Source organism: Saimiri boliviensis, chromosome 15 (genome assembly GCF_048565385.1).
Source record: "Saimiri boliviensis isolate mSaiBol1 chromosome 15, mSaiBol1.pri, whole genome shotgun sequence".
Lineage (NCBI taxonomy): Eukaryota > Metazoa > Chordata > Mammalia > Primates > Cebidae > Saimiri > Saimiri boliviensis.
The window spans coordinates 83,833,673-83,859,711 of record NC_133463.1 but is presented as its reverse complement, the minus strand read 5'-3'; the positions used below and the strand labels follow the sequence as shown (position 1 = coordinate 83,859,711).

The 26,039-nt window shown below is 39.1% G+C and overlaps 1 protein-coding gene across 7 annotated transcripts in view; it reads right to left on the bottom strand.

Annotated features, from left to right (window-relative positions):
* Window positions 1–1,735: 1,735 nt before the first annotated feature.
* The window catches only part of KHDRBS3 (KH RNA binding domain containing, signal transduction associated 3), a 197,683-nt gene continuing 173,379 nt past the window's right edge, over window positions 1,736–26,039 (bottom strand). For 5 of the 7 annotated variants that reach the window (XM_010344218.3, XM_039464790.2, XM_074387178.1 and 2 more), the window contains 4 exons: window positions 13,671–13,729; window positions 10,699–11,826; window positions 10,226–10,283; window positions 1,736–2,214 (listed from right to left, as the gene is read on the bottom strand). In XM_010344218.3, coding sequence (XP_010342520.1) covers window positions 11,735–11,826; window positions 13,671–13,729 — 151 coding nt within the window. In that variant the 3' untranslated portion in view covers window positions 1,736–2,214; window positions 10,226–10,283; window positions 10,699–11,734. Of the gene's footprint in view, window positions 2,215–10,225; window positions 10,284–10,698; window positions 11,827–13,670; window positions 13,730–26,039 lie in introns of those variants that run through there. The other 2 variants (XM_074387176.1, XM_074387181.1) reach the window with 2 other exon arrangements.

Genomic DNA, 26,039 nt, shown 5'->3' with positions numbered 1-26,039 from the left:
TCCACACTATAGCTTTAAATGACATCTATATTTTGATGGCTTTTAAATTTCTATCTCCAGCTGAGCTCTCCCCCACTTCCAGATTTGTATCTCAAAACTTAACATAATCACCTTGTCCTCCTAAAATCCTCCCATCCCAGAAAGAGGCAATTCTAGTTTTCCAATGGCCCTGGACCAAAATCTTTGTATCATCCAACTTATTTTCCATCTCACAACCAATCTGTGCCCTAAGTCTTACTGGCTCTACTTTTTCAAAATACACCTGAAGTCTAGCTAGTTCTCAGCGGCTACACCCTGCCACCCTGGACTATGTCCGCATTCCTTATCTTCATAGCAGTGGCCTCCAGTGGGTCTCTGCACCTTGCCACACAGCCTATTCTCAGACAGTGGATCACCCTAGACCTGTGCTCAGCTCCTCTTGCCATCTGCCCAACAGCTCCCATTAAAGCTCAAAATTGGCCCTTTATTCTCTGGCTCCCAATCAGCCTGCTGAATTCATTTAATTCTATATCCCTTGCTCACGCCATTACTTGTGCTCTGGCATCTTTGCTGTTCCTGAAGTGCCCAAACACGCTTCCTCCTCAGGACCTCTACATGTGCCAGTATCTTAATGTAACTTAGTTCCTTCTAATGGTCCCTGCTAACATGTTACCTCGCCTACTCTAATTAAAGTCTAGCCCCTCTTCCTGTTACCACAATTTTCTCCAAGACTCCATCAGCACCTGACATTCTCGTGGATGTGGCCTGTCCCTCCCACGGGGATGTAAGCTTCTCCAGGGTAACACCCTATGTTTTTTTTCTCCTCTCTCTCTCTCTCTCACATAGGTAAGACAGTAGCCAGCAGTTAAGTTCTCAGTAATGTGCTTAATGAATTAAATAATGTAGGCAGTAAAATAAGAAGCCAAGATTAAGGTTGTAGGAGTGGGATCAAGGAGAAGGGAAAGGATAGAAGTCAGGAGGTTTGAATCCATGGGATTTTACTTGTAGATTTGTGATTTGTATCAACGACTCAGCAGGTAAAAAGGATGCAAGCAAAAAAGAAGTTCAAATCCTTTTTCATTGACCACAGTCTGGCTTATGTTCTAAAGTTCTTATTTGTTTAAAACTAATTCCGAACAAAAGGGTGTGTGAAGCTGCTTCCTGGCTGTCCCTAGCTTTCCTGAGCTGGCCCCATGATAGGCACATACCCTCCACTGTTGCACACCAGCTCTCGCTGCAGAGAGCCACTGCTCTAACACACAGCTTGTATTCTATGCATTTCCGAGATGGAGAAATGTGTACCGGACACATCTAAAAGGTACAAAAGAATTATGTTTTAGAATGCATATGAGGATAAGAAAAAGCTCAACTATTTGAAGTCATTCTGTTGTTAACATAATGCTCCAAACATAGCATGCTGTAAAAAGTGAATGCCTCAAAAAATGTGTCTTTGAGGCAAGAAAGCGACAATTTAACAATGTGCAAGACGGTTCCTGAAATTCCAAGACCAGGAAACATGTTGTGCGAGCTTCTAACAAAAGAAATAAAACACATCCTCCCGGGGCGTATTGAATTAAAATCACAATGCACTAGTAAATGATGAAAAGAGAATGAACAGAAAAATACTGTCCACAGGGATTATGACCTTCATGTTCTCTAACAAATTACACCAAGGCTTGAAAATCAGGTTTCCATTCTGACAGTGCCGCTCTGCTTCCCAGAGAAGCCTTTCTAATTAACCTCTTATGTGACAGAATACTTTTTGCATAACGCTTTCATATTTATTGGTTCATAACTGAGATGGATAAATCATTTTCAAATGTGGAATATGTATAGAATCTTGACTTCTTGCAGTGAGTTGCAGCTGTACATGGTTCTCAAGTGTACAAAATTTAGAACTGTGCTGAAATAACAAGAGTTTGTTTTTCTATGTTTAAAGCAGAAGAGATTTCAATAGGCAGCCTTTATTAACTACTATACAAGTCCTTCTCTTTTCGTTATTGGGAGACAACAAAATAAGATAGATTTTCTTTCCTTTTTTTTTTTTTTTTCTAAAGAGTAGGTTCTTCAAATTAAAAGCATAATCATATAATAAAAGCATGTCACAGAAAACAAAATTATGCAAACAAAAAATTAATTAAGATGATTTTCAAGTTCCCAAGTGGATGCATTTGCTGACTAGGCACGCTGGTGAGTTGACTATTCTTAAGCAGTCCATAAATAGAAGGAAAGTTCCTGAAAGAGAGGAAAATGAAATATATTTGTATATATCAAGAAATTAATAATAATTACATGCTCTATTGGGAATAGCAGGGTTTAGAGGAAGCAGGCAAGTAGAAGCTTAATAGAAATAAGGATGTTTATGGAAAACAATGCAAAACAGAATCCTTAAAATTAAGGACATAAAATATTTGTGTTCAGTAAAGATAGACAAATGATTAATGATTCCACTACTATCCATTATGATATTTATGGAGCGATTTCAGAATAGCAATGCTTTGTTTCACATAAAACCTCGGATAGTAACCTATGAGTTCCTAGGGGTCTACCCTGGCAGAGTCCTTGCATTCTTGTCACCCGAGAAGAGACTGAATTTTCAGACATATTTACGTTTTTTTTAAATTACCTAACCCAAAATAACTTATTTTGATGTGTTATACAAAACTAAAAATTGGCTGGTGATCAGGAAAAAAACAAAAAAAACAAAAACCAACACAATCGCAGTGGAGAAATGGCCATTGTGGTGGTGCTGACTTCTCAAGGCTCTGGTCACACAAGTCCAAGGCCCCAGGTAACTGTTCAATACCACAAAGCCTGCTCAAAACAACTCAGTACATCGCTGACGGCTCTGTAGGACCCAGCCCCTTCCTAACTCTCCAGAAGCTTCCCTGTCATTTCTCTCCCAGCATGTTATATCTAGCAACTGCTTATACGTCCCCCAAACAGGTGACGTCATATCATGTCTTGGTCAACACCCCTGTCTCCCACCTGTAGTAGCTTATTGTGTCTTAACATTTTCTCCTCCCTTCCTGGCTTGTAAGATTTCGACTTTCGAAACTCCATTCAGGTTTTATTTCTTCCTTTGTCCTCGGACCAAGTTCATGGCTTTCTCCTCTGCACCATCTCTGCCCTTCTCTAGCCTTTTGTTACTACAGAGTGCCAGGGACACAGTGGGCGTCTCAGTGTCACCTGCATAACACATCATACTGCTAGGATGAATCAGATGCAAACTGTTATTTAAAGGTGAATACTTTAAAAAGTTAAACATCTAATATAGTAAATTTATTGATGAGGGCATTGCCTTAATTTACCAGTAAATATTTCTTGAATGGCTTGTGCTGAATGCTTTGAGGTTTATAAAATGTGACAGACACACTTGTGACCCTCCAGAAGTATACTAGGGATGAAGGACATTTACACAGCATCGACCCGTCAACTAGAGGGTCAGAATGAGACATCTGCCAATCCAGTCCTCTCAGCCAGGGTTCCCATGGGGAGATAAAAGAAGACTCTTTTGGCTGAGAGAGAAGAGATCTTGAAGAAATGGCAGGATCTGGAGAACCAGAGAAGAGGAGAAGGTGGGCAACGAGCCTGTGCAGGGCAGTGCTAGAGGAGATCCTGTCTGTTTCCTTAGAGAGTCTATAGGCCTCTCTGGCTACCCTGGTGTGGCCATCGTCCATCCCACAAAGCCTGCCCTACCACAGGCCAGCCCTTAACAATGCACTTGCTGATGTAAATAAGCTCTGGGAATGTGAGGAGACCAGCACGAGTCTGAGGAAGAGTTGCAGGACTTTCAGCTCTCCCCATTTAAGACACAGCGAGTGTCCAGGTGGTGTCCATACTGGACCCAGCACACACTCCTCTCCTCGCTAAATCACACAGGTATCCAGCCTGCCACATGCCAGACATTGTGTTGTGTATAAAGGACCATTTTAAATCACAGGAGCTACAAGATTAGCTCCTGTGACCACAGCAGAAGCTTCTGAGCAGATGAACTTCTGCTGTGGTCACAGGAGCTAATCTTGTAGATCATAATGAATACATATAGCATTTAGTTAGGTTTCTTTTAGCAAAGCAGATTAAGATGCACCATGACCTCTATAAACATCTATAAAATCCCAGTAAGTCTATTTTAAAAATTCATTCCACAGATATTTATAAACATGGTTTCTTGCACTGCCTTTAATGAGAGCAAAATATTAGAAACTAACTACATGTCTGTCAGTAGTTGTTTGGATTATGGCTCTTTCATATAAATATTATTCAGCCAATAAAAAGAAAAAGGTAGCTTTCTAGTATAAAATAGCAGAAAATCAGTTCTAAGACGTACTTCAAAGTAAAATGAGGGGAGCAAATGGCATAAGGTTTTTTTATGTAAAAAACAGTAATAATTTTTAAAAAACTGCTTTACCTATCCACAGACTATCTCTGGAAAGATACATGAAAACCACTACAAACAGTTGCCTGTGGATATGTGGGGGTAAGGGTGGGAATGAAGACCACTGTGTGTATATTTTATATTTTGTACCAAGCACACGTATTACCGACTAAATAAAGGACTTATTTTGGTTTTCCAACTTCACATTTATCATTGAAAAAATGTAATGGTTATGGAAACATCACACTTCTACTAAGAAAACAAATTAATACAAATGTTCCTCATTTTAGGATGGGGTTATGTCCTGATAAACCCATTGTAAGTTAAACACATTAAGCTGAAAATGTATATAATACGCTTAACCTACCAAACATCATAGCTTATCTTAGCCTACCTTAAATGTACTCAAAACACTTAACATTTGCATACAGTTAGGCTGAATCATCTAACAAGGCCTGTTTTATAATAAAGTGTTGATATCTCAAGTAATTTCTGAACGCTGTACTCAAACTGAAAAACCAAATGGCTCACTGATGACTGCAAGAGTATCATACTGCCATGGCTAGTGAGAGAAAAGATACATAAATTCAAAATTTGAAGTACAGTTTCTACTGAACATGTATTACATTTCCACCATTGTAAAGGGGAAACGTCTTAAGGCAAATTATTGTAGTCAGGGACTGTCTGTACTGAAGTGTGCTCACTGTTAGTGTTTCAAGAACTACAGGTTCATTTTTTCACTCATTCATTCCTCACTGAACACCTGGTCAGTTCCCACTATGTCTGCATGCCAGGCAGTAGGCTAGGATTTGGGAGTACAAGTCAAATCAGACATGGTTCTTCTATCTTCAAGGAACTTAAAGTCCTGCAGTCAGGGAGAAAAACTCATCAACAAACAGAATAGAAATCTAGCCTCAGGATAGCATCACCATCCATGCTTCACAACAGTACCTGTTTGCTTATTCCACTTCCTTGTTTTGACTGCTGGTACTGGGACCTGTGTTAGGTAGCAGGCACATAAATCCCACAAGCAGTGGTTCAAATGAGATAAACACACAAGACAGAACTTAATAACCTGCTAAGTTCTCCTTGAATGAAAGGGTGACTAACTTAACCTAATAAGGTCAAACAAGACCTAGTACATTGTCCTGTACTATTAGCCACCCGGCTACCACATTCACTTTATTCACTCACACATTCAATGACTTGTTCAATTACCACTTATTAGGCATAAGACATGGTAATTGCACTGAAGATGTTTACAATCTGGTTGGGGGAAAGGAGGGCAAACACATGGACAATCTCAGGATACTGTATTGCGGAATTCACAGAGTAAGACGAGGGTCTACAGTAGAGACTCTATACCCAGACTGGATGTGAAGATAGTGGGCTAGGGAGGGTCTCCTGGGTGAGGGGATGCTTCAAGTTTCACTTGGAAGTGCTGACAGGCCTGCAACAACTAGCTAGACCAAGAGCTGGGTGAGAGTTGTGTCCACTCAGCTGTGTTCATTTATTTGAGTGGGGTAAGGAACTGCAACTTCAGGCAGAGAATGACACTGCTAGAAAAGCTCTAGATGGTTTTCAATCTATCAGGGCTGGACCACAGCGGGGTGCGGTCAGAGCATGCTGTGCTCCAGGCGGCTGACGAGGCCAGCGGCAGAATCACGCAGTGCTTGATGTTCAGAGCCAAGGAGGTTGAGCTTTATCCTGAAAGCCACTGAAGGACGCATCACATTAAGATCTGAAAAATGACTTCAGCAGTGGGAGCTGAGAGCTGAAATACATAGCTGAGATTCTTGAAACAGGAATGCCAGAATCAACTTCAACTGGACAGAATTTTCCATTGATACAGAAGGGTGAAATGCAGATTGAAAAATGATCTGCAACCTTTTCCAATCAGAAATCAAAACAGAATCCGGCATAAAATATATTGTTATTTTAAAATAATGATTTTTTTCTTTCTATCCCTATGTAACACTAAATATCAATATAAATAGTAGACATTATTTGCACAGAAAACAATATACTTTATTCCTTAGATTTCACATATATTCTATAAAATGTTTTATATTTTCATTTAACTTTTGACTCTACAATTTTATTTTTTCTTCAAATCATTAGTTTTAAATTCTGGAACCTGTCTCTGTAAACAGTGACCAGAGTCTTTAACTCTGAGCTGAACAAGGGAGCCTGACTATCTAAACTGTGGTACTGTTAACAGGATTGTGTGGGTTTCTGGGGGCCTTGGTTAGCCATTGCTAACACTGCCTGTTAGGAATCACCTTGACCACACTGACAATGCCATTCACTTACTAAATAAACCCTGACACAGTCAAATAACCATGTAAAGAGACGGCGGACAAGAGGATAAAAAGTTAAGAGTCGCCTATTGTTTAAGGCACCGATTGTCTGGTCATAGAATCACTAACCAGTGAAAACGGAAGTTTGTAGAGTTCTTTTTGGAACAGACTAAACAAGGAACTGTAACTGCCCAAGGGAATGCAGCAGGTCAAGCTTAAAGGCAGAGGATACCATACTTAAAAATGGCTGCACTGAATTTGAGATTCATAGCAGAACCTACAAGACCCTCTTTACATGTCCCTCATCCTACGCAGCCAGCATCGTCCCTTTCTTTCTCTAATTATCTAATGTAACTGAAGTTTCCTAAATGATGTGTTCTTATAATTGCAAAAATTTACATACAGAAACCAATGAGTGAACATCTTTATTTGTGCCAGGCATGCTTCTAATCTTCACAGCACATCTAAGGTAGTCATCATGACTGTCTCTTTTATTAGTGGGGAGCTTGCAGTTTAGATTCTTGTTACGAGAGGTTAAGCCATGGACTCAAGGTCGCAAAGCGGGTGAAGGGCAGAGCGGAAATACGGATGCTCCAAGAGGACCTGCCCTGTGTGGCTGTCTTCTCCTGGTCTTAATATCTCCACGGGCCTCTTCTGCTATCTCTGACCACCCTGCCTGGGTTACACATCCCCCTTCCACGTGCCTAGAAAGCACATGTATCTCTGTCTGAGCTCTACAGGCTTCATCTTTGCCCATTTCCCCAGCAGACTGTGGCACCTGCAAGGACAGCAATGATGTCTTTAATCATTGTCTTCCTACTGTCTGCAGCACAGCCGGTGTTCAGGAAATATATCTGGGTAAATACTGATACAGATTTGACTTGGAATACCTGAGTACCAGAAGATTCAGAATCTAAACAAGCCAAAAACTCTCTCCATGAAGGAATCTGGGGCAAGGTGTGGTAGAGATAGAGAAGAGGGCAGTTACTTACAATGCTCAGCTTTGTGTGAGATACTCTCTGTGACACGAAGTTTCAAAAATTAAAGGCTCATGCTCTTAAAGAGCCTTTAATCCAATGGAGAAGCCACTATAATATTGAGAATGACAGTATAACAAAATGGTTAACATCAAAGACTCTGGATTAAAGTCAATGGGTTCAAATCTGGGCTTTACCAATTATAAGTTACATGAGCAACATAAGCACGAAGTTCACCTCCTGAAGCTTAAATTTCTTCCCTTTAAAAAATGTAGGTGATACCTTCTTATGGCTGTGAGGATTCAATAAAATGATTTACAGAAAATTATAAGTACATGCTTAGCTGTTACGGCAACTTACAACCAATATAAGTCATAGGATACCAATACTAAAATGAAGAAACAGGAACCAAGCATGCTCTTTAGAGACGGTGGAGGGATCACAGCCTGATTTAACCGGTGAGGACATCATGGAACAGACAGCATGGGGCCGAGTTCTGAAGGACAGGTATGTTTTCCTCATGTGAAGATACAGGGGACAGCAAGTTGTTTGTTATGGGCCTGTCACCTCCATTTGGTTTTGCAGTACTTGAATACAGGGTTCCATATGCTATCAACCTTTGTATGACCAGTGCCTCTGCTGTGTCCAGTATCATGTTCCATGGATGCCGTCATATGAGAAGATAAATGAATTCCAAGGGGAGAAAACAAAAGTTAGGAGGAAGCGATTTGGGAACAATGCAATGTGCCCTTAGAGACAGGAAAAGTTGGGCTCATCTACAGCAGGGCCTTCCTCTGGAAATATAAAATAATACGGTTTGCTGGAGTATCAGCCAGATAAGAGACGATCTTGAAGGACAAGTCGGAAAGTTCCTGTCCAATAGTGTTCTGGACCTTTTTGTATCACAACCCCTTTTCACAGTCTGATAAAGCTATGAGTGCTTTGAAAAAATGAGAATAAACATAAAACTGTATGGTATTTCCTATTAACTCTGAAGAGCACCTGAGGATGGACCCTCTACCTATCCACAATTCTTAACTTATTATTCTATAAGCCAACTCCTTAAAAAAAAATTTAATAAAGAAAAACAATCGTGAAAAATTTCAGTAACATCACACACTACAGATGTGTGGTGAACGTCACATTCCCTTTCCTTACAAGAGAAAAACAAACAACAAAAATCCAAACAGACAAACAAAAAGAAAATACAATAAACTTACTTTGTCTACAAAAATGATGAGAATTATTTTCTTTCTAAAGGTAATTTAATTATTTCAGGCTAATTTTGGCTATTAAGAAAAAAGCAAGCTCATATATTTTTCATATATATTAAACATGTGAATACAACTTTGACAATTAAACTTTACATGACTGGATCACTTTCAGGTTGCAAAACACTCTAACAATATTATCTTAATTCTTTTTTTTTTAAATTGTATTTTAGGTTTTGGGGTACATGTGAAGAACATGCAAGATTGTTGCACAGGTACACACATGGCAGTGTGGTTTTCTGCCTTCCGTCCCCTCGCCTGTATCTGTCCTTTCTCCCCATGCTATCCCCTCCCACCTCCCCACCCTCCTGTCCCTCCCCCATTTCCCCCCAACGGACCCCAGTGTGTAGTGTTCCCCTCCCTGTGTCCATGTGTTCTCATTGTTCAACACCCGCCTATGAGTGAGAACATTCAGTGCTTGATTTTCTGCTCTTGTGTCAGTTTGCTGAGAATGATGGTTTCCAGGTTCATCCATGTCCCTACAAAGGACGTGAACTCATCGTTTTTGATGGCTGCGTAATATTCCATGGTGTATATGTACCACATTTTCCCTATCCAGTCTATCATCGTTGGGCATTTGGGTTGGTCTTAATTCTTCTAACAAATGCATGAGACAAGCATCATTTTCACTGAACTGATGGAGAAAGTGAGACTTGCCCAAAGTCACACAGTTAAGTGGCAGAGCTCAAATACAAATACTGAAAAATAATACTCTCTGGAAGATTAGAGCCCATTGTAGTGTTTTTTTATGCTTTAGAAAAAAACCAAGAAAATGTGAAAAGAGAGACGAAAATAATATTATCTTTCCTTTATAGGTCCCCAGGTTTTTATGTTTTAAGAAGTAATTTTTATAAAGTACATTTCATAATACTTATAATTTGTTTCATAAAATTCAGAAGCACAGAAAATCATGCTTCCATAAGACTAAGATAAATACTGTCAAAAAATTTCCAGCCTATCTGTGTAATTCTTTTGCCCATACACATAGAAAACTAAAATTGGGATCACATTATATATTAAGTTTGGCAAACTGCTCTCTTTCCTGAATAATCTGGAAAATATTTTTCACGCTATTGAAAGTAATCTGAATATTTAAATATCAGGATGACCTGAGCCTCCAATCTCTGCTGCATATAATGAAGCTTCCTGGGTCGGACCTGATTCAGGAAGCTTCTTTTCTGACTTTTGTAGTTAATTTGACATAATCACTAGTAATAGGAAATCATCAGGGGAAATTTTCCATGTGACTTTAGATAAGCATGAAATTGTCTTCACCTTCCATAGCAGGGCAGAATCACTGGAACCAAAAGGCAGACTTACCTTGTTTCCTTCAGGTGTGCAACCAGTTCCTTCGACATTCCAAGATGACTGTCATTTCCTAACAAAAGAAAAGACCTTTTTACTCAAAATAAAGAGAAAAACATTGCCCAAGAAGTAAAAATTAAACATTTTACATAATCTACAATTAAAAAGCTTAATGATTAAAGAATAACTTTATTAAATATTTGTCAGTTTTAAGAAGTACCCTGAATTACTAACCAAATAATGTATTACAAATTACTAGTTATGAGGTTTTACAGTTGTTTAATAGGGAATAATTGGCCCCAATTAAACTGACTAACTAAGGCTTTTTAGATTACTAAAACAAATTAAACTTTTTAAAATGAGAATTTAGGTGATCTTAAAACTTTTCTAAAATGGATAATGAAACTTGCTAAGTTGTAATCGCTCTGGTTTTATTAGTTATATTAAGATCAATTAAGTGAGATTAAAATCTTATTTGATTTATTTACCTTTGAAAATGAAGACCGTTTAAGGGTTACACATCCTCAGCCTTGGCGAGTGCGACCTCAATTAGTCAAGCCAGAAAGTCTTTAAAAGCTTTGTGCTTAGTGCTTCCAGCATGGAGCGAGGTGTTCATTAAGGTACCAAAATTCTCATAAAAAATCCAAAGTTGCACTAGTGAAAAAACGCTCAACAAGATGAAAACTGATCACATCTTTTTCAGAAAATCCAGTAGTTATTTTAAAACCAGTTTTTAAACAAGATTTGGTTTTGCGTAGTTTAATGTGCCACTCAAGCAGCTCGATACCATTTGGACTCTTTAAACAGCATTTAAATCTATGGTGAGTATATAATGGTACATTTAATTTTATACCATTTTTAAAATAAATTGTACAATGTTTAGTGTGACCCTTTTATGACAAGCATTGTTAAATGAATTCTTTCCCTGTTTACAACTATTTATGAAGGCCTTTTTAAATAAATAAAAAAAACCATGAAATTGTTAGCTCACACACACAAAATTTCTTTCAAAAGTTTATTTAGTATCAAGCAAGAGAAGACTTTGCTTAACACTACAGAACATTTCAAGACTTGAGTTACAAAAGAATATCACATTATTTGCACTTGTAATTGGCTTCCCTTTTTACGCATGTTGGCAAGAGAAAAAAAAACTAGCATATGGCTGAAAGATAAAATAACTAAATTCTATGGAAACCTTTAAAATGAAAGGTGAGGCTTATATTAAAGAATAGATTAACATATTTAGTAAACCTATTTTTTGTTTAACACTAGTTAATCAAAGTTTTTTTTTTCCTTTTGATGACCTATTTTTTCATATACAGACTGGAAATAACAAAATTTTACATGTCCTTTTTTTTTGTTTCTGCCCAAGTTGATGTTTCAACAAAGCAGTTTTAAGTTCCATCCATTCAGATTTTAAACATTTTGATTTATTTAAAAAGGGATTGTTCATAGAAAAAAATTACTTTGAACAGTATACAGGACTGGTGGAGATTGGCTATTTCACAACATCAGACAGTACAATCAGTATCTGCCATATGGCTGGTCTCTGTAGACGCCCTTTGCTGTCCTCGCTGAAGGTGCCTTGTGTCTTGAGTTAGTCCACTCTTCTTGCCCTAAAATCAGTAAGATAAATCACAATTAGATCACCGCCACGAATCCCACAGGCTTCATTTTTCAGAATCTAACTGAGCCCTGAACCAAAGGTAGATGTCATATTGAGAATACGTATCCCTGGTGTACTGAAAAGAAAAACAAACAAGGAATTTACTTAAAAAAAAATTACAAGGAAAAATAATCATCTCACTCACAAAATTTGTCAGCATGGGAAGAAAAATGCTTTTTTTTTTTTTTAAATCTGAAATGGCAACCAATTTTGCAAGGACTTTCCTTTTGGTTACTCATTTAACAACAGCTCACAAGCTCAGGTAGCAAAGAGAACTGCCTTTTGCTAAACATCAGGACATTTATGAGTGGAAAAGAGAATGGGAAAAGGATTACTCAGACTTCTTCCCACAGCAAAAACAAAGAAAAAACATAAACATTTGTGAAGACAAAGAAGAAACCTGGAGAGCAAAACGGGAAGGGTCAGACTGAGAAAGGGAAACATGATCTCACTTTTCACAGGTGCTCTCACGAAAAGACTGAAAGCAAGTTGCATTGGGGTGAACTTCACTTCTCAATGACACTTCATGAATATGAAATAAACTTAATGACATCACGTCAGATTTCATTCATCATAATGCTAAATCCGAACTGGACAATGGTATTAATAACGAAGGACATTCTATCATCTTTATCTCCTGAAATGAAACAGCTGTTTGGCCTGAAGATAAATTTGAATGAGTTATCTACAAGTCTTTGACATCAAACAGTTAACATCCCTGCTGCAACACACAGCAATTTAAAAGCTATGTGTCCACAGAGACCAATTTAAAAAGCTGTGAAGAAAAAATGCTTAAAATGACCTCTTCTTTTGATACAAAACATGCAATCAGCGTCATTCCCTCAAGCTAACTTTCAACAATTTAGGTACCCTGCATTCAGCAAACCAACATATTTCTCTTAAGTGTTTAAGAATAACCAAAAAAAAAAAAAAAAAAAAAAAAAAAAAAATTCAAGGTGCAGCCAACACAGCTTCGGGCAGGTGATATAACAAAATTCACTTCAAAAGGTTTAACACGGGAAAACAGTTTTCAGTTCTGTTAAGAGAAATGTCCTAACATCCATTAACCACAATCCTGATTCACTTGCACCGGGTACCAGGGATTCATCAGAGCTTTGCCACTGATTGAAGCTTCATGTTCTCTGATCTCCTTGCCCTGCAGCAAAAGCTCTTCTTACTACCATTATGTTGCTGCTGCCAATTATTTTATTTAAACCTGTCATCCTTCTGCATAGTGAGACTTTGGACATGAAGTCCCCAGCATCTCTACCAGCTCCACTGAATTAAGAGGGGTTTAGTTGCCACTGTGTAAAGCTTACAGACCCTGTATCTCCCTCCTTGGCTCAGTGCTTTCGTAACTTTTATGAAATGACTCTCAGTGTAATATTTTTCAGACGGCTTGAGATTAGAAATGAATTAAAATATAAAGGTGAAGGTGGGAGAACCACCCTTTACTGTCATGAAGCCAAGACACTTCAAAAAGACCCAGCTATCAAGTGTCTGCAGTTTGAAAAACTATTCTGTGAGAAAATCAGCACACGGCAATCAACCCAAACATAAAATTTAAGTTCAGAATCTGGATTCATGCAATCTTCGGCAAATCTTCAGTCCTCTTTAAACACTGAAATAATAAAGGAACCTCTAAAAATAGCTAGATATGCACAAATGAATTGGCAGGAAGCTGCTGTTTCAGAGTCCAAATGTCCTTATAAATTTCTCTTCCCATTAAGAACTTTGAGGTTCTCTATGACCGTCTCTCCTCCCTCTCTTCACACGCTCTGGCCAGTCACTCACCGTAGGAATCATAAGTCTCCTCACTGAGTCCATGTCCATAATCATAGTAATCAGCACCACTGCAGTGAACAAAACAAAACACAGGACAGAATGATCTGGCTGTGAGTTTCAACAGTATTCAATGAAGTCTTGTAAAACTTAAAGACAACTAATAAAGGGCAGGACTGAAAATTCAAAGAAATTCCCATTGAGATCACAGAGTTCTAGAGCAGAAGCGTAACTTTAGGATTATCAGAGGTCCCTTGTCTAACTCCCTAATTTTAATACATAATAAATACATTTTGACACTTTAACCACAACAATTGGCCGCTCAACACACTGTAAGTGCCTAAAAGTGCATGGGGGAATACCGAGACAGCACCTGACCTGGGAAGACTGGGAGTGTGTGGAGAAGGAGGATGTGCGTGGACAATTCCAGCTCAGTGTACCAAGAGCTGGGACCAGGCCTGTGCGAGGCACCGTGGGAGTGGGGAGTAGGTAAACGCCACTCTTACTTTCTAATAGATGGAATGTTTACAGAAGGCAAAGATTTTATTTCTTCTTAAACCCTCAACTAACACAGAACATGGTGCTGTATGAATTGTGGGCACTTACTTTATAATACATTAAAAACAAATGCCCAGATGAAATGTTTTCTTCCATCAGTACTGCTGCATCGCTATCAGAAGGCTGCCGGGAAAAGGTGACTCAGCAGCCATGGCTGCAAGGGACAGGAGAGCAGGGAAATGGATCTCTGCAATCTAGTCACAAGTCTGGTTACACGAGGCCAAGGATCTTTTCAAAGTACAGGCATATCCATGTTCTAATATACAACACCTTTGAGACAGCACCAGGAAAGAGTCATCACTGACAGCAACAGGGAAGAGTTATCACTGACATTCTGCAGATGATGCAAAACAGCCTACATATATACAATATATTTGGACTAGGAATAATTTTTTACAGGAACAGACTTGTGAAAAGTCTAGATTACTAAGCCATAACCATTCTGAGTATTTGAGAAAGAGCCTCCATGTACTCTCTCAGGTCTCCCTCTTTCCCACTCAATTTTGTAGGGAAACAACCATCCTGAATTTGTTATCTTAGACTGTCATGGAAATAAATATCCACATTCTTCCAATTTCATACAACCAAGAAGTTTCTAATCAAAATAGAAAACGATCCAGCTGAGATGTTTAACACCCCAGGAAGTCACAGTTTGAAGAGCACAAATCCATGCTGTGAATGCCTACTGAACACCAGCCACTGAGATCCCACATCATCCCCGGCCTCAGATAGTAAAACTGCTGTACCCATTTGACAGATAAGGATACTGCAGACCAGAAGAGCTAAGAAGCCAGCCTAAATTGCATGGAGAATGGTATAGCTGAATCTCTTTGACTACACAGGCCCCACTTGTTGGTCACACCCACACTGGGTTTCCCCCATGTTTTCTTTCTCAGGAAAATGACACCAGAGACTAATCATCACATTCAATGACTACAGCACAGCATGGCAATTCCTATGAGAAAAGTGTAAGCAATGGAGCTATATTCCTTTTTATCTCAAACATGCGGGCATGAATTTTTACATCTGCTGCTACTTCTGCCAGAAGGCCCTTCTCTCCTTTCCTCCAGGCTATTTTCAACTCAAGCCCTGGGCCTAAATGCCACTTCTATAGAGAACCTTGCAGTTCTCCCTGAGTGAGGTCAGTTTCCCATGGCAACATGCCCTGGTTCTCACCCTTCTGGCCTGGAGGAGACCCTCACATTACATACGTTGAGTGGGTATATGGAAAAGGGGCACCTCCATCACGCTAGCGTGTGGAATGGCTTCTTGGAGCATGCAGTGCTTGTACAGTGTTCTGACGGACCAGGAGGGTGAAGGTGAAGACAGGTGGAGAAAAAATGGACAGAGGCAATGGCAGCAAGGGTCTTCCAGGCAGAAGGAACAGTATGTGCAAAGCAGAGGCAGAAAACAGGTTGAAAAATCTGGGTGTCTACAAGCAGTTCAATCAAACACAGTAAGTACTGTTGAAAACTGCCTGGACCAAAATATTCCTTAGAATAAAATACTTCTTCCACATGTAGAACATAGGCCCCACCTTGTTATCCTGGCTTAATCATATGCTTACAAGTTAATTAAATACAGTGTAACACAGTGGCTAAGATTTGAGCTCTCTGTATAACATAAGCTCTCTGAAATGTGCTGTGTTAAGCTCTGTTGGCTTAACGCAATATACAATAGTCACTACTATAGCTGACCTAATATACCAAGTAGCAATGTGCAATTCTTCCACAGAGGTACATGTAGCTATAGAGTTTTGATAAATGGTGTTGAATTAAGGGCTAACATTCCTAAAAAAAATTACAATAAAGGAGTGTGAGAGGAATGGAACTTTTGTGAGCTACACTGCCCTACTGACAACTTCTCACATGCATGAGCTCACCTAATCTAAAAAAAAAAACTCTATGCTTTTATAGACAAGGCAGCTCAGGCCTGAGCTGAGCCATCTGCCCAGGGTAACACAATTTATAAGTGGCAGCACCTACACTCAAAGCTCAGAACACTACCACTGTCATGTGCTGAACACAAACACTAGAGGTGGCTTTTGCTCACCACTGCTGGCCACCTTATGTGACTGGTTCCCACTTTTCTCTGACCTGACCTTTTGCTCTTCCAGACTTTCTCTTGCTTGATCTCCCTGGGGCTTCAGTGATCCTTCCTCATGCTCAGGCACAGAAGTCAGGCCCACATGAAACATACTGCCCCATGATCACAGTGATGTGTAACTGCCTTAGTCTCTTTCTGGCTTCAAATTCCTCCTCTTCCTTTTTGTAGTCCTAATTTTCCCTCAGGGCATAATATATAGTTACGGTGAGAAGAAGAGAGACTAGCTGAAAAGAGAGCAGATAAATTTTCCTATTCTAAAAGATAATAAAACCAGGAGAAACTAACAAAAGAAAAAATATGGCTTTCCTGCTTTTTAAGATATTATAGCTTTAAATATGAGAATGCTATTAAAGTACTAATAGAATATTTCTTGTCTTGAGAATTGAAATGCAGACTCAAAGCTTTTGACAAAAAATGTCTGTCAAATATCAGTCAAGACCTGGGCCTTCACCTGCAGTGCCACCCTGGGAATATGACTTCCATGTGTGGGTCTTCCTGTTCATCCGCCAAATCACAGGCTGGTCTAGACACTGCTCAGGCCTCCAGGCAGCTCTAGCATCCTCCATGGCTCTTTCACAGCATCTGGGCTCACAGCAGTCAACATAATTTCTCATTTTGTCGAAAATAAATTGGCAAATGCTTCTTGGAAACTCAGCACTAAATTAAATGAACCTCAGCCTTCTTTCCAAGGGTCAGAAGTTAAAACATAATGGCTCCTTAGACAAATACAACTTTGATGTTCATGAGAATTTTCTTTGTTGCACAGAAATAAATGAGTAACCTCACCATAAAACTGAAAGAGATTTCCTTGGCTGAGACAGTTCCCATTGTTTAACTTGGAACTGTAAACGACAGGTCCTGCGACTAATAAGCAGAAGAGCTAACAACTCCTTTCTGACGAAACTGAGTCTCCTTTATCAAATGAAGTGAGCAGTAATGAACATGAGCACAGACTGGAAATTTACTGTGAGGTGCTATGACATAGTTCAGCACAGTAAAAAGGAGGGTAAAGAATGTTTTTTAATGCACAGGAAGATAAACGGTAGCATGATTAGGTCCAGCAATGGTTTGGTGATAAGACAATCTTAGTGTTGACAAGAGAAAACTTTAAACTGACATTTGCTATCATTTCACCCAGTTTCTGATTATTTATTGTAAGACTGTCATCAAGCCGAGGAGCTGGGAGCAGCTGGGCCCCGTTTTCATACCTGTCAGTTCCGTCTGAATTGCTTTCACAGCATTTCATTTCGTGTACCTCAAATGTCTATTAACCAAAGACGTGTCCTATTTCCCAAAGATAAGCTAAAAACCCAACATATGGCAAAGGGGGAAAACACTAAAAATCTCTTCATTTATGGATACAACTTTTAATATTGGTAACAGGCTTCTTGAAAACACATTAGGCCAAATACTTCTCAACTCCACCAAAGGGATCCAGGGGAAGCCCATCCCTCAACTGATCAAGGTGGAGGGGGGCTTCCCACCCTGGCACCAGGACCATGTCTCCACCCTCCCTCCATGACCCACCCCATTACAAAGGGTCAAAGGAAGCCATTGTGCTCAGCATCATTCCTGGATTTCTCAGTAGTTTTCATCAATTCTATCAACTTGCTCTCAAGAAGCTGGTTAGAGAAGACAAAGACATTTCAGTAGAACAAAATATGCATAGACACACAGATGTATGTCCAAAATACCCTGGGATCAGAGTCTAATTTTGTTGAGGGGTGGGAGAAAGGTATGAAGCAAGAGGCTGTTCAACAAAGGTGACACATGAGTGGTTGAAGGATTGAAAGAGGAGGAAATGGACCTGAGTAAGGGGTTGGACTGCAAAGTATTTAGTAATCTCTTAAAGAAGGGAGTTATTAATTCACCTAGCACAGTTGTCCCTTGGAATCCATGGGGGATGCTTCCAGGACTTCCTGTGGATACCAAAATCCACAAATGCTCAACTCCCTGATATAAAACGGTATAGCATTTGTATATGACATATGTATATCCTCCTGTATACTTTAAGGCATCTCTAGTTACTTATAATATGTAATACAATGTAAGTGCTATGTAAATCATTGTTACACTATATTGTTTGGGGGAATACTGACCAAAAAAAAGTCTGTATACTTTCAGCACAGGTGCAATTTTTTTTTCTGAATATTTTCGATCTGCAAGTGGTTGAATCCACAGATGTGGAACCCACGGATACAGAGGGCTGACTATGTACAAGATACTGCTAGCTAATATATAATTATATGTATATATATATATTTTAAGAACTATAAACATAATTAAATTCAATATTTTAAAATATATCTCGTTTAACCTCATCAAAACTCTGTAAAGTACATATTATTCTGTCTCCTTATATATGAGAAAACTAAGCCGTCGGAAGTTAACTGAATTATCCAAGGATGAACAAGTTGAGTCCCAAGGCTAGAATTCAGGTCTGTCTGATGTGACAGCTGATTTTTCCCCTGACACCAGGAAGCCTTCTCCTTATCAATAATGCTAAGGAATTAATTTGAAGTTTATCCTTTTGATGAGAAAGCTACAAAAGCTTCTTTATGTCCAGCCTGGTTCTTCTCCGGATCTCTTCTCCGTTCCTGGTACACGACCAGTCACACTCACGTCTCTCTTCTCCGTTCCTGGTACACGACCGGTCACACTCACGTCTCTCTTCTCCGTTCCTGGTACACGACCGGTCACACTCACGTCTCTCTTCTCCGTTCCTGGTACACGACCGGTCACACTCACGTCTCTCTCGGCATTTGGTGTGCTCTATGTGAATAATCACCCATATCTTTCTTAAGCTTATGATTTTTTCTTCCTTCAAAAAGTCTCTCTCCTTCCCTTACTTTGCGTTGTTTTCTTACTCTGTCAACTCCAGTTACGTAGCTTGTGAAGTCTTGGATTCGCTCTCTCCTTCTCCCCCAGGTTTTGTAGCGTATGTCTAGCTCTTCAGCCTCTTGTGCTACTTAGCAGCCCATTTAGCCATCCACTAACGTCTAAATTCCCAACTCTATAAATGGTTTGGCCTTTATGGACGCCATATCTTCCTACCCATCTAAAATTTAATCACTTTTTTAAAATCATCTTCTATTCTGTGAGCTGTTTACTCAAGACATTAGTTTTTCAGTTTGCTGAGTATGCTGTTTCTTAAATACTTTATACATTTTAGATATGTGTTAGTTTTTGCTTTTGAGATTCTGAGTCTGTCTGTGAAGGTACCCCTTATTTAAAATAGGCTTCTTTTGGTGGCTATGGAGAAGGACACGATATACAATTGTGTGGGATGTGGAAGTAACGTATGCTCTGTCTCGGGGAGCTCATCCAGTGGGTAGGACTACCCGAGGTTTGGCCTCACATTGTTACGTGGGATTTCACACCGTTACCCTGCACTCAGCACCACTAAGTTGCAGGCAGAGCAGACCAGCCTTGCTGTTTCAGAGGCAGCTCTTCAATCTGTTAGGAGAACACCCTGAGCTCTTCCTAATCTCTACAGCCACTGATGTGGGGGTTAAATCCTCCTGAAGCCACTCTACCTTTGCAGCACCCTTCTCTTGAATGGGGTTTTGTCTGATTCTGTTTTTCAGAGGTTTGGTTTCACCTACTTCCTCTTTTTTTTTTTTTTTTTTTTTTTTTTTTTTAGACGGAGTTTCGCTCTTGTTAACCCAGGCTGGAGTGCAATGGCACGATCTCGGCTCACCACAACCTCCGCCTCCTGGGTTCAGGCAATTCTCCTGCCTCAGCCTCCTGAGTAGCTGGGATTACAGGCACACGCCACCATGCCCAGCTAATTTTTTGTATTTTTAGTAGAGACGGGGTTTCACCATGTTGACCAGGATGGTCTCGATCTCTTGACCTCGTGATCCACCCGCCTCGGCCTCCCAAAGTGCTGGGATTACAGGCTTGAGCCACCGCGCCCGGCCTCTACTTCCTCTTTTTTAGGAATCTTTTAAAACTTGTTTGTGTCACTTCCTGGGATTTTAGGGAGGGGTGGGTGGAGCAGGTATAGGCTCTTAGTCCATCTTCAATCTACTGGTTTTTAAAAGTCCTTTTTAGTTTACAATGGATTTAGATAATCTTTAAATTCTCAAAACATACTATTCGAGGTAGACACGTTATTTAATTTTACAGGTAAGAACACTGAGACAGAAGATAGGAATGACACCTCATTCATATTTGTTCCGTACAGTGCTGACACCAGCATCTAGCAGCATCTAAAAGAGACACATGAATGACTCATACGAACACTGGGACTGAAAACTTTGTCCATGTCTCAATGACTTGTCTGTAACGATAATGTTTTGTTGCCATGTCTGTGACAATTTGGAGGGTTGGGCGGAGGGGTAGTAAATTCCTTCAGAAGTCACATTACTAAGGTCTGTACTATTTGAATTTAACGCAAAAATTTTTCCTGATTATTTTGCCCTGTTCATTTAAGGAAAATCTTATCTGAAATCATTATGATAAAATTTAATACTTTAGCTAACAGTTACTAAATGCTTATTATGTCATAGGAAAAATGGAAAGAGTCATGCATAATCCAAGTAATTGCTCTATTCTGGCCTAGCTTAGTATTTCCTTTCTACTTAGGAGGAGACTTTAATTCTTATACTAACCATTAGGAATTTTTATAAATAAAGCAAAATAAATGAAAAGTGATGTTTAAAACAAAATTTGGGACTACTCTTTTCACATTATCATAATTAACTGAAGATCTGAAATTCCTTGAAGATAAATGGCTAAAAATTTTCCAATCTGCATTCAATAAGAGCCTTACTTATCTCATAGTTCTTTTATAACATTTAATAATATTTCCCGAGGAGGCAATTGAATAAGTTCCAGAATTAGGTTGTGCAAGTTGGGTGGAAAAAGTGTTACAGCCAAAGTCCAGTCACCTGACCACAGCTTTGCTGAATTGTGGCCTCTCCTTGGTCCTTACTGACTAGTGCCACTGCTACGGCTATTGTAATCTAATCTGGGAGAAGAGATGGCAGTAACTTCATTCTTGTCTTTTTTTTTGTTAAATGTGTTCAGAGTAAATACATGAACATTAGCCTGTCCCTCTTCACCTGATAATTCCGAGGCTACACTGGGCCAGTTCTGATGAACGAGGCAGAGGCTCAGCCTCTCCTTGTGGACACCCTTGGCATGCACAGACTGCTTTCCATGTGACCGCAGGCAATTATGTTATTTCTGCCCTCAAGGGGTTTACAATGTGAGAATGATTCACTTGATGGGAGGGCTGCATGAGGTGTAAAATGTTTCAGACAGCTTGCTTTATTCTTCTCTTGCTGCTGGATCCATCCTGAGTCCACCTCTTCTACAGCATTACTCAATCTAACTTTTCAAAATAGCCTAGGGTAGTGGTTTCCAAAGTGTGACCCATGAACCCTTCCAGAGTTCCATCAAGTCAAAATGCTTCTAGAATAACACTACGATGTTACTTGTCTTTTTCACTGTACTGACCTTTGTCAGTACAGTGGTGTGTAAAACTGCTGGTGGTTTACCAAGAATCAAGGCAGTGCCACCAAGCTGCATGAGTATTCTTTTCTTTTATTTTTTTAAGGCGTTCTCACTTACGAATGTCCTCGAGGAAGTAAACATTTACTAATTTTATTGAATCTCAACTATTAAAGACACATCTTCTTAAATTCTGTATGATGACAAGAAAAGTGCTCTTGAAAGCAATACTGGGGCACACTGAAGTACAAGGATGATCTCAAGGAAAGTCACCTGGGGTCATTCCTTACATTGTGGAGCCAACTAGCTGCCTTTTCCATAAACATCATTTTAACCTAAAACAACTCTCAGCAATAAATGAGGCTTATTCAGACTTGGGGTATTTTGTTCACATTTTCTAGAAAACGAATAAAGTGATCCTGTCAGTTTAAGTAAAACAACTGATTGTATTTGTAACCAATGACAGAATTTGAGCTTTCCAGTAAAAATTGCAATTTTGGAAAACCAGTATTTGTTTCTGTAAACTGACAGCAACCCAATGCTTATTTATCTCTGTTGAGATCAGTGGTGATAATATGACTTTTTTGATATTACCTAATGAAATATGTCACAGCACTGTGAAGATAAACATAACTCAATGAAGTGACATTTTTCAAATGTTATATGCATGATGCCATAAAACCCATCAAGTGTAAGGCAGACCAAGATATTTTAATGTAACAGAATATGAAAAGGTTACTGGTATGGTTTTAGTCTACATTACAACTAATCTTTAAGAAACTTCTACCTGCTAAGTTTTGCTGTAGTATCAAAGAAGAATATCAACAATTATTTGAAAAGGCTACATTCCCCTTTCCAACTACATACCTGTTGTTCCAACTACAACCAAAACAATATATCACATCAGAATGAGCACAAAAACATAAATGATAATCCATAATTCTTACCATTTTTTTTTTTAGAAAATAGAGATTTTTTTTCATAAAAATAGATTATATTAACAAGCAATGGGTTGAATGTTACATTTAATGATTGATATTTTTTAATGTTTGTTTTAATTTCTAATATGATAAATATTAATATATATAAACCACATACACTGAAGCATGTTGTGGCTCTCAGTAATTTTTTCCCCACACAACACCAATGTACTTTACTAATTTTGTTAAGAGTATGAAATATACAGGGATTCTGAGATCAAAAACTTTCAGAACCAGTGGCCTAGGACGCATGGCTGCTGTAAATTTCAGGAGGCCAGCAGAGTAAGCATTATACCCTATCCTGCAGAATGATTCTTTTATCTGGAAAACTGTCTCCTTGTCCAGCAGTGACGAGGGAGAAAACATTCACTAACTAGCTAGCCAGAGGACAGAGCCCGACGTCACAACGGCTTAGTCTCAGATCTCACATAATACCATGATTACAAAGCTCAGCTGTCTGCGGCAGACAGCAAAAAATCAGAGAAACTGGGATGTCACATAAGCAATGCAAATTTAGAGATTACCCTCAAATCTTTACAAACAGTTTTACTATGAGAATAGCTTCAGTTACCTAACTGGCATGTTTTATCTACTAGTGCCAAGATGTAAGAAAAGAGAAACAAACTTAAGTTTCAAATAAATAATTTTCTTTAGAAATAAAAAATCACATTCACTTGCCAATAATTGTAATATTTAAATAATTTTCCATTGAAAACACAAAACCAAATTTATAGTGTAATCAGAGAATCCCCCTCTAAGAGAAAGGTTCAGAAATCCTATCAGCTTACAAAAATTGAAGGTCTGGCTTTCTAAATTATAGACCTTTCAGAGTTGATATTGTGAACCTGACTGTTAGCCATTTCACTGCTCAGAGAACATCCATCACAGTGCTGACAGGGGATGGAAAACAAGGACAAACTTAAAAAATAATTTCACCATATTTCTCAAGCTATAAAATGTGATTTGGGAAAAACAGTGGGAAGTAGCGCTTAAAAGCAATTTGAGGAATCATTCCTGCTCCTTGTTTAATTAAGAGTTAACAAAAATCCCAGTTTATAATAGAATCCTATTTTAAGGAATGGGTTGATATCAACTGTATATACACCATAGTATTTTTAAAAATGTAACTGAGTCAGCAATTGGCAGGGGTTGAGGGAAGGGAGGAATGACTGGGCAGAGCATAGAGGTTGTTTAAGGCAGTGGAGTACTCTGTGTGCTACTCTAATGGTGGACACATGTCATTAGACATTTATGCAAACGCACAGAAAGTACAACACCAAGAGTGAACCCTAATGAGAATGTAAACTAAGGACTTTGAGTGACAATCACGTGTGAATGTAGGTTCACTGACTGTAAAAAACATACCACTCTGGTGGAAGATGTGGATAACCAGGAGGCATGGTGTTTATGGAAATCTGTACCTTCCTCTCAATTTTGCTGTGAATCTAGAACTGCTTGTAAAAATAAAATATTTTAAAAAATCATAACGGAAAATTTATTCTCCAGGGACAAAACAGAATTTTAAAATTATAGATAAGAGAACAGATTCTTTCCTCTGATACTAATAAATTAATTAAAACACCAATGAATTGTTCCACTATAAAAACACATGCACATGTATGTTCACTGCAGCCCTGTATACAACAGCAAAGACCTGGAACCAACCCAAATGCCCATCAATGATAGACTAGACAAAGAAAATGTGGTACATATACACCATGGAATACTACACAGTCATAAAAAATGATGAGTTCTTATCCTTTGCAGGTATTTGGATGAATGTGGAAACCATCATTCTCAGCAAACTGACACAAGAACAGAAAGCCAAACACCGTATGTTCTTACTCATAGGTTGGTGTTGAATAATGAGAACACACGGACTCAGGGAGAGAAGCATCACACACTGGAGGCAGTTGGGGGGATAGGGGAGAGACAGTGGGGGATGAGGAGGGAGGGGAAGGTGGTGAAGGATAACATGGGGAGAAATGCCAGATATAGTATGCATCTAACGTAAAATAAATAAATTTAAAAAAATGAAACTGGCTTTATTTAAATATTTAACAGTCCCTATATTTCATAAAATGAAGGCCATTAAAATCTGAACCTTACTGTGGCATTAACATCAGCTTATATTTCTATAAATTCAACAAGGAAAGTAGACTCACCTGGCTTTTAAGTCCTGCCATTGCTCTCAAAGAAAGTTATCCATTTACACTTGCATTCATATGCAAACTGAGGTGTACAGCAGTGAAGCCTTGTTGCTAAGTATCTATCTACCACCCGGTGGGAAGTGAGGGCCTGAAGAACACTGCACTGTGCAGCAGAGTCCTGGCTCTGCCACTTAGCAACTTCGGCAGCAGCCATGCACAGAATCAAATAATGTGAGGCAATCATATCATGCGTGCAAGCATGCATTCATGGATTCAAGTTATTTAAAAAATATTTAAGAACACAAATTCACTACTTTCATGGAGCTGACTTTAATGGAAAAGGCAGACAATAAACAATTTATATATATATATATATATATACATAACATGTCACATGATCAGCTGTGCTACTGAGAGTAAGAAGAACAGTTAAGAGATTGAAACAACTGAACTAAAGTTGTTATTTTATAGTCTAGTCAGAGAATGCTCTCTAATAAGGTATGCTCTGAGCTGAGATATAAAGGAATTGGAGGAGATATGCAGATATTATCTGGGGCACAGTACTGTGAGCAGAGGGACTATCAAATGTCAAAGTCCTTCAGGGGGCACATTCTTGGTACAGCTGAGGAGTAGCAAGGAAGGCAGTGCACTTGTAGCTGAGAGGACAAGGCAGAAGTCCAGCGAATCAGTGAGAAGGCAGTGGACTATGTAAGGCCATGCAGGCCACTGAGAGGCTTTGGTTTCCTATGTGTGTGTGTTTTAAAATTCTGGTTAAGTGAAATGGGAAATTCTGAACGTTTCTATGGTTCCAAGAAAAAAAAAACAACAAAAAAACAGAATTTTCATTTACAGAGAAAAGGAAGAGGCCAGCAGCAACAGCTTTCAGGGCAGGGAGACTTCAGGTGTTTGATTTGGAACACGTTAGGTTTGAGAGGCCTATCAGACCTCCCTCTGGAGAAAGTAAGGAGCCTGCTGGAAAGAGGATCTAGGGGTGAGGAGACAGGTCTGATCTGCAGAATAAATCTGGGAGTCATCATCATTCCTTTTGGTCCTTAAAACCATGAGACAGTCAGTCCACTGAGAAGACAGCAAATGGAGAAGAGGTCAAAGGACTGGGCCCCCTAGAC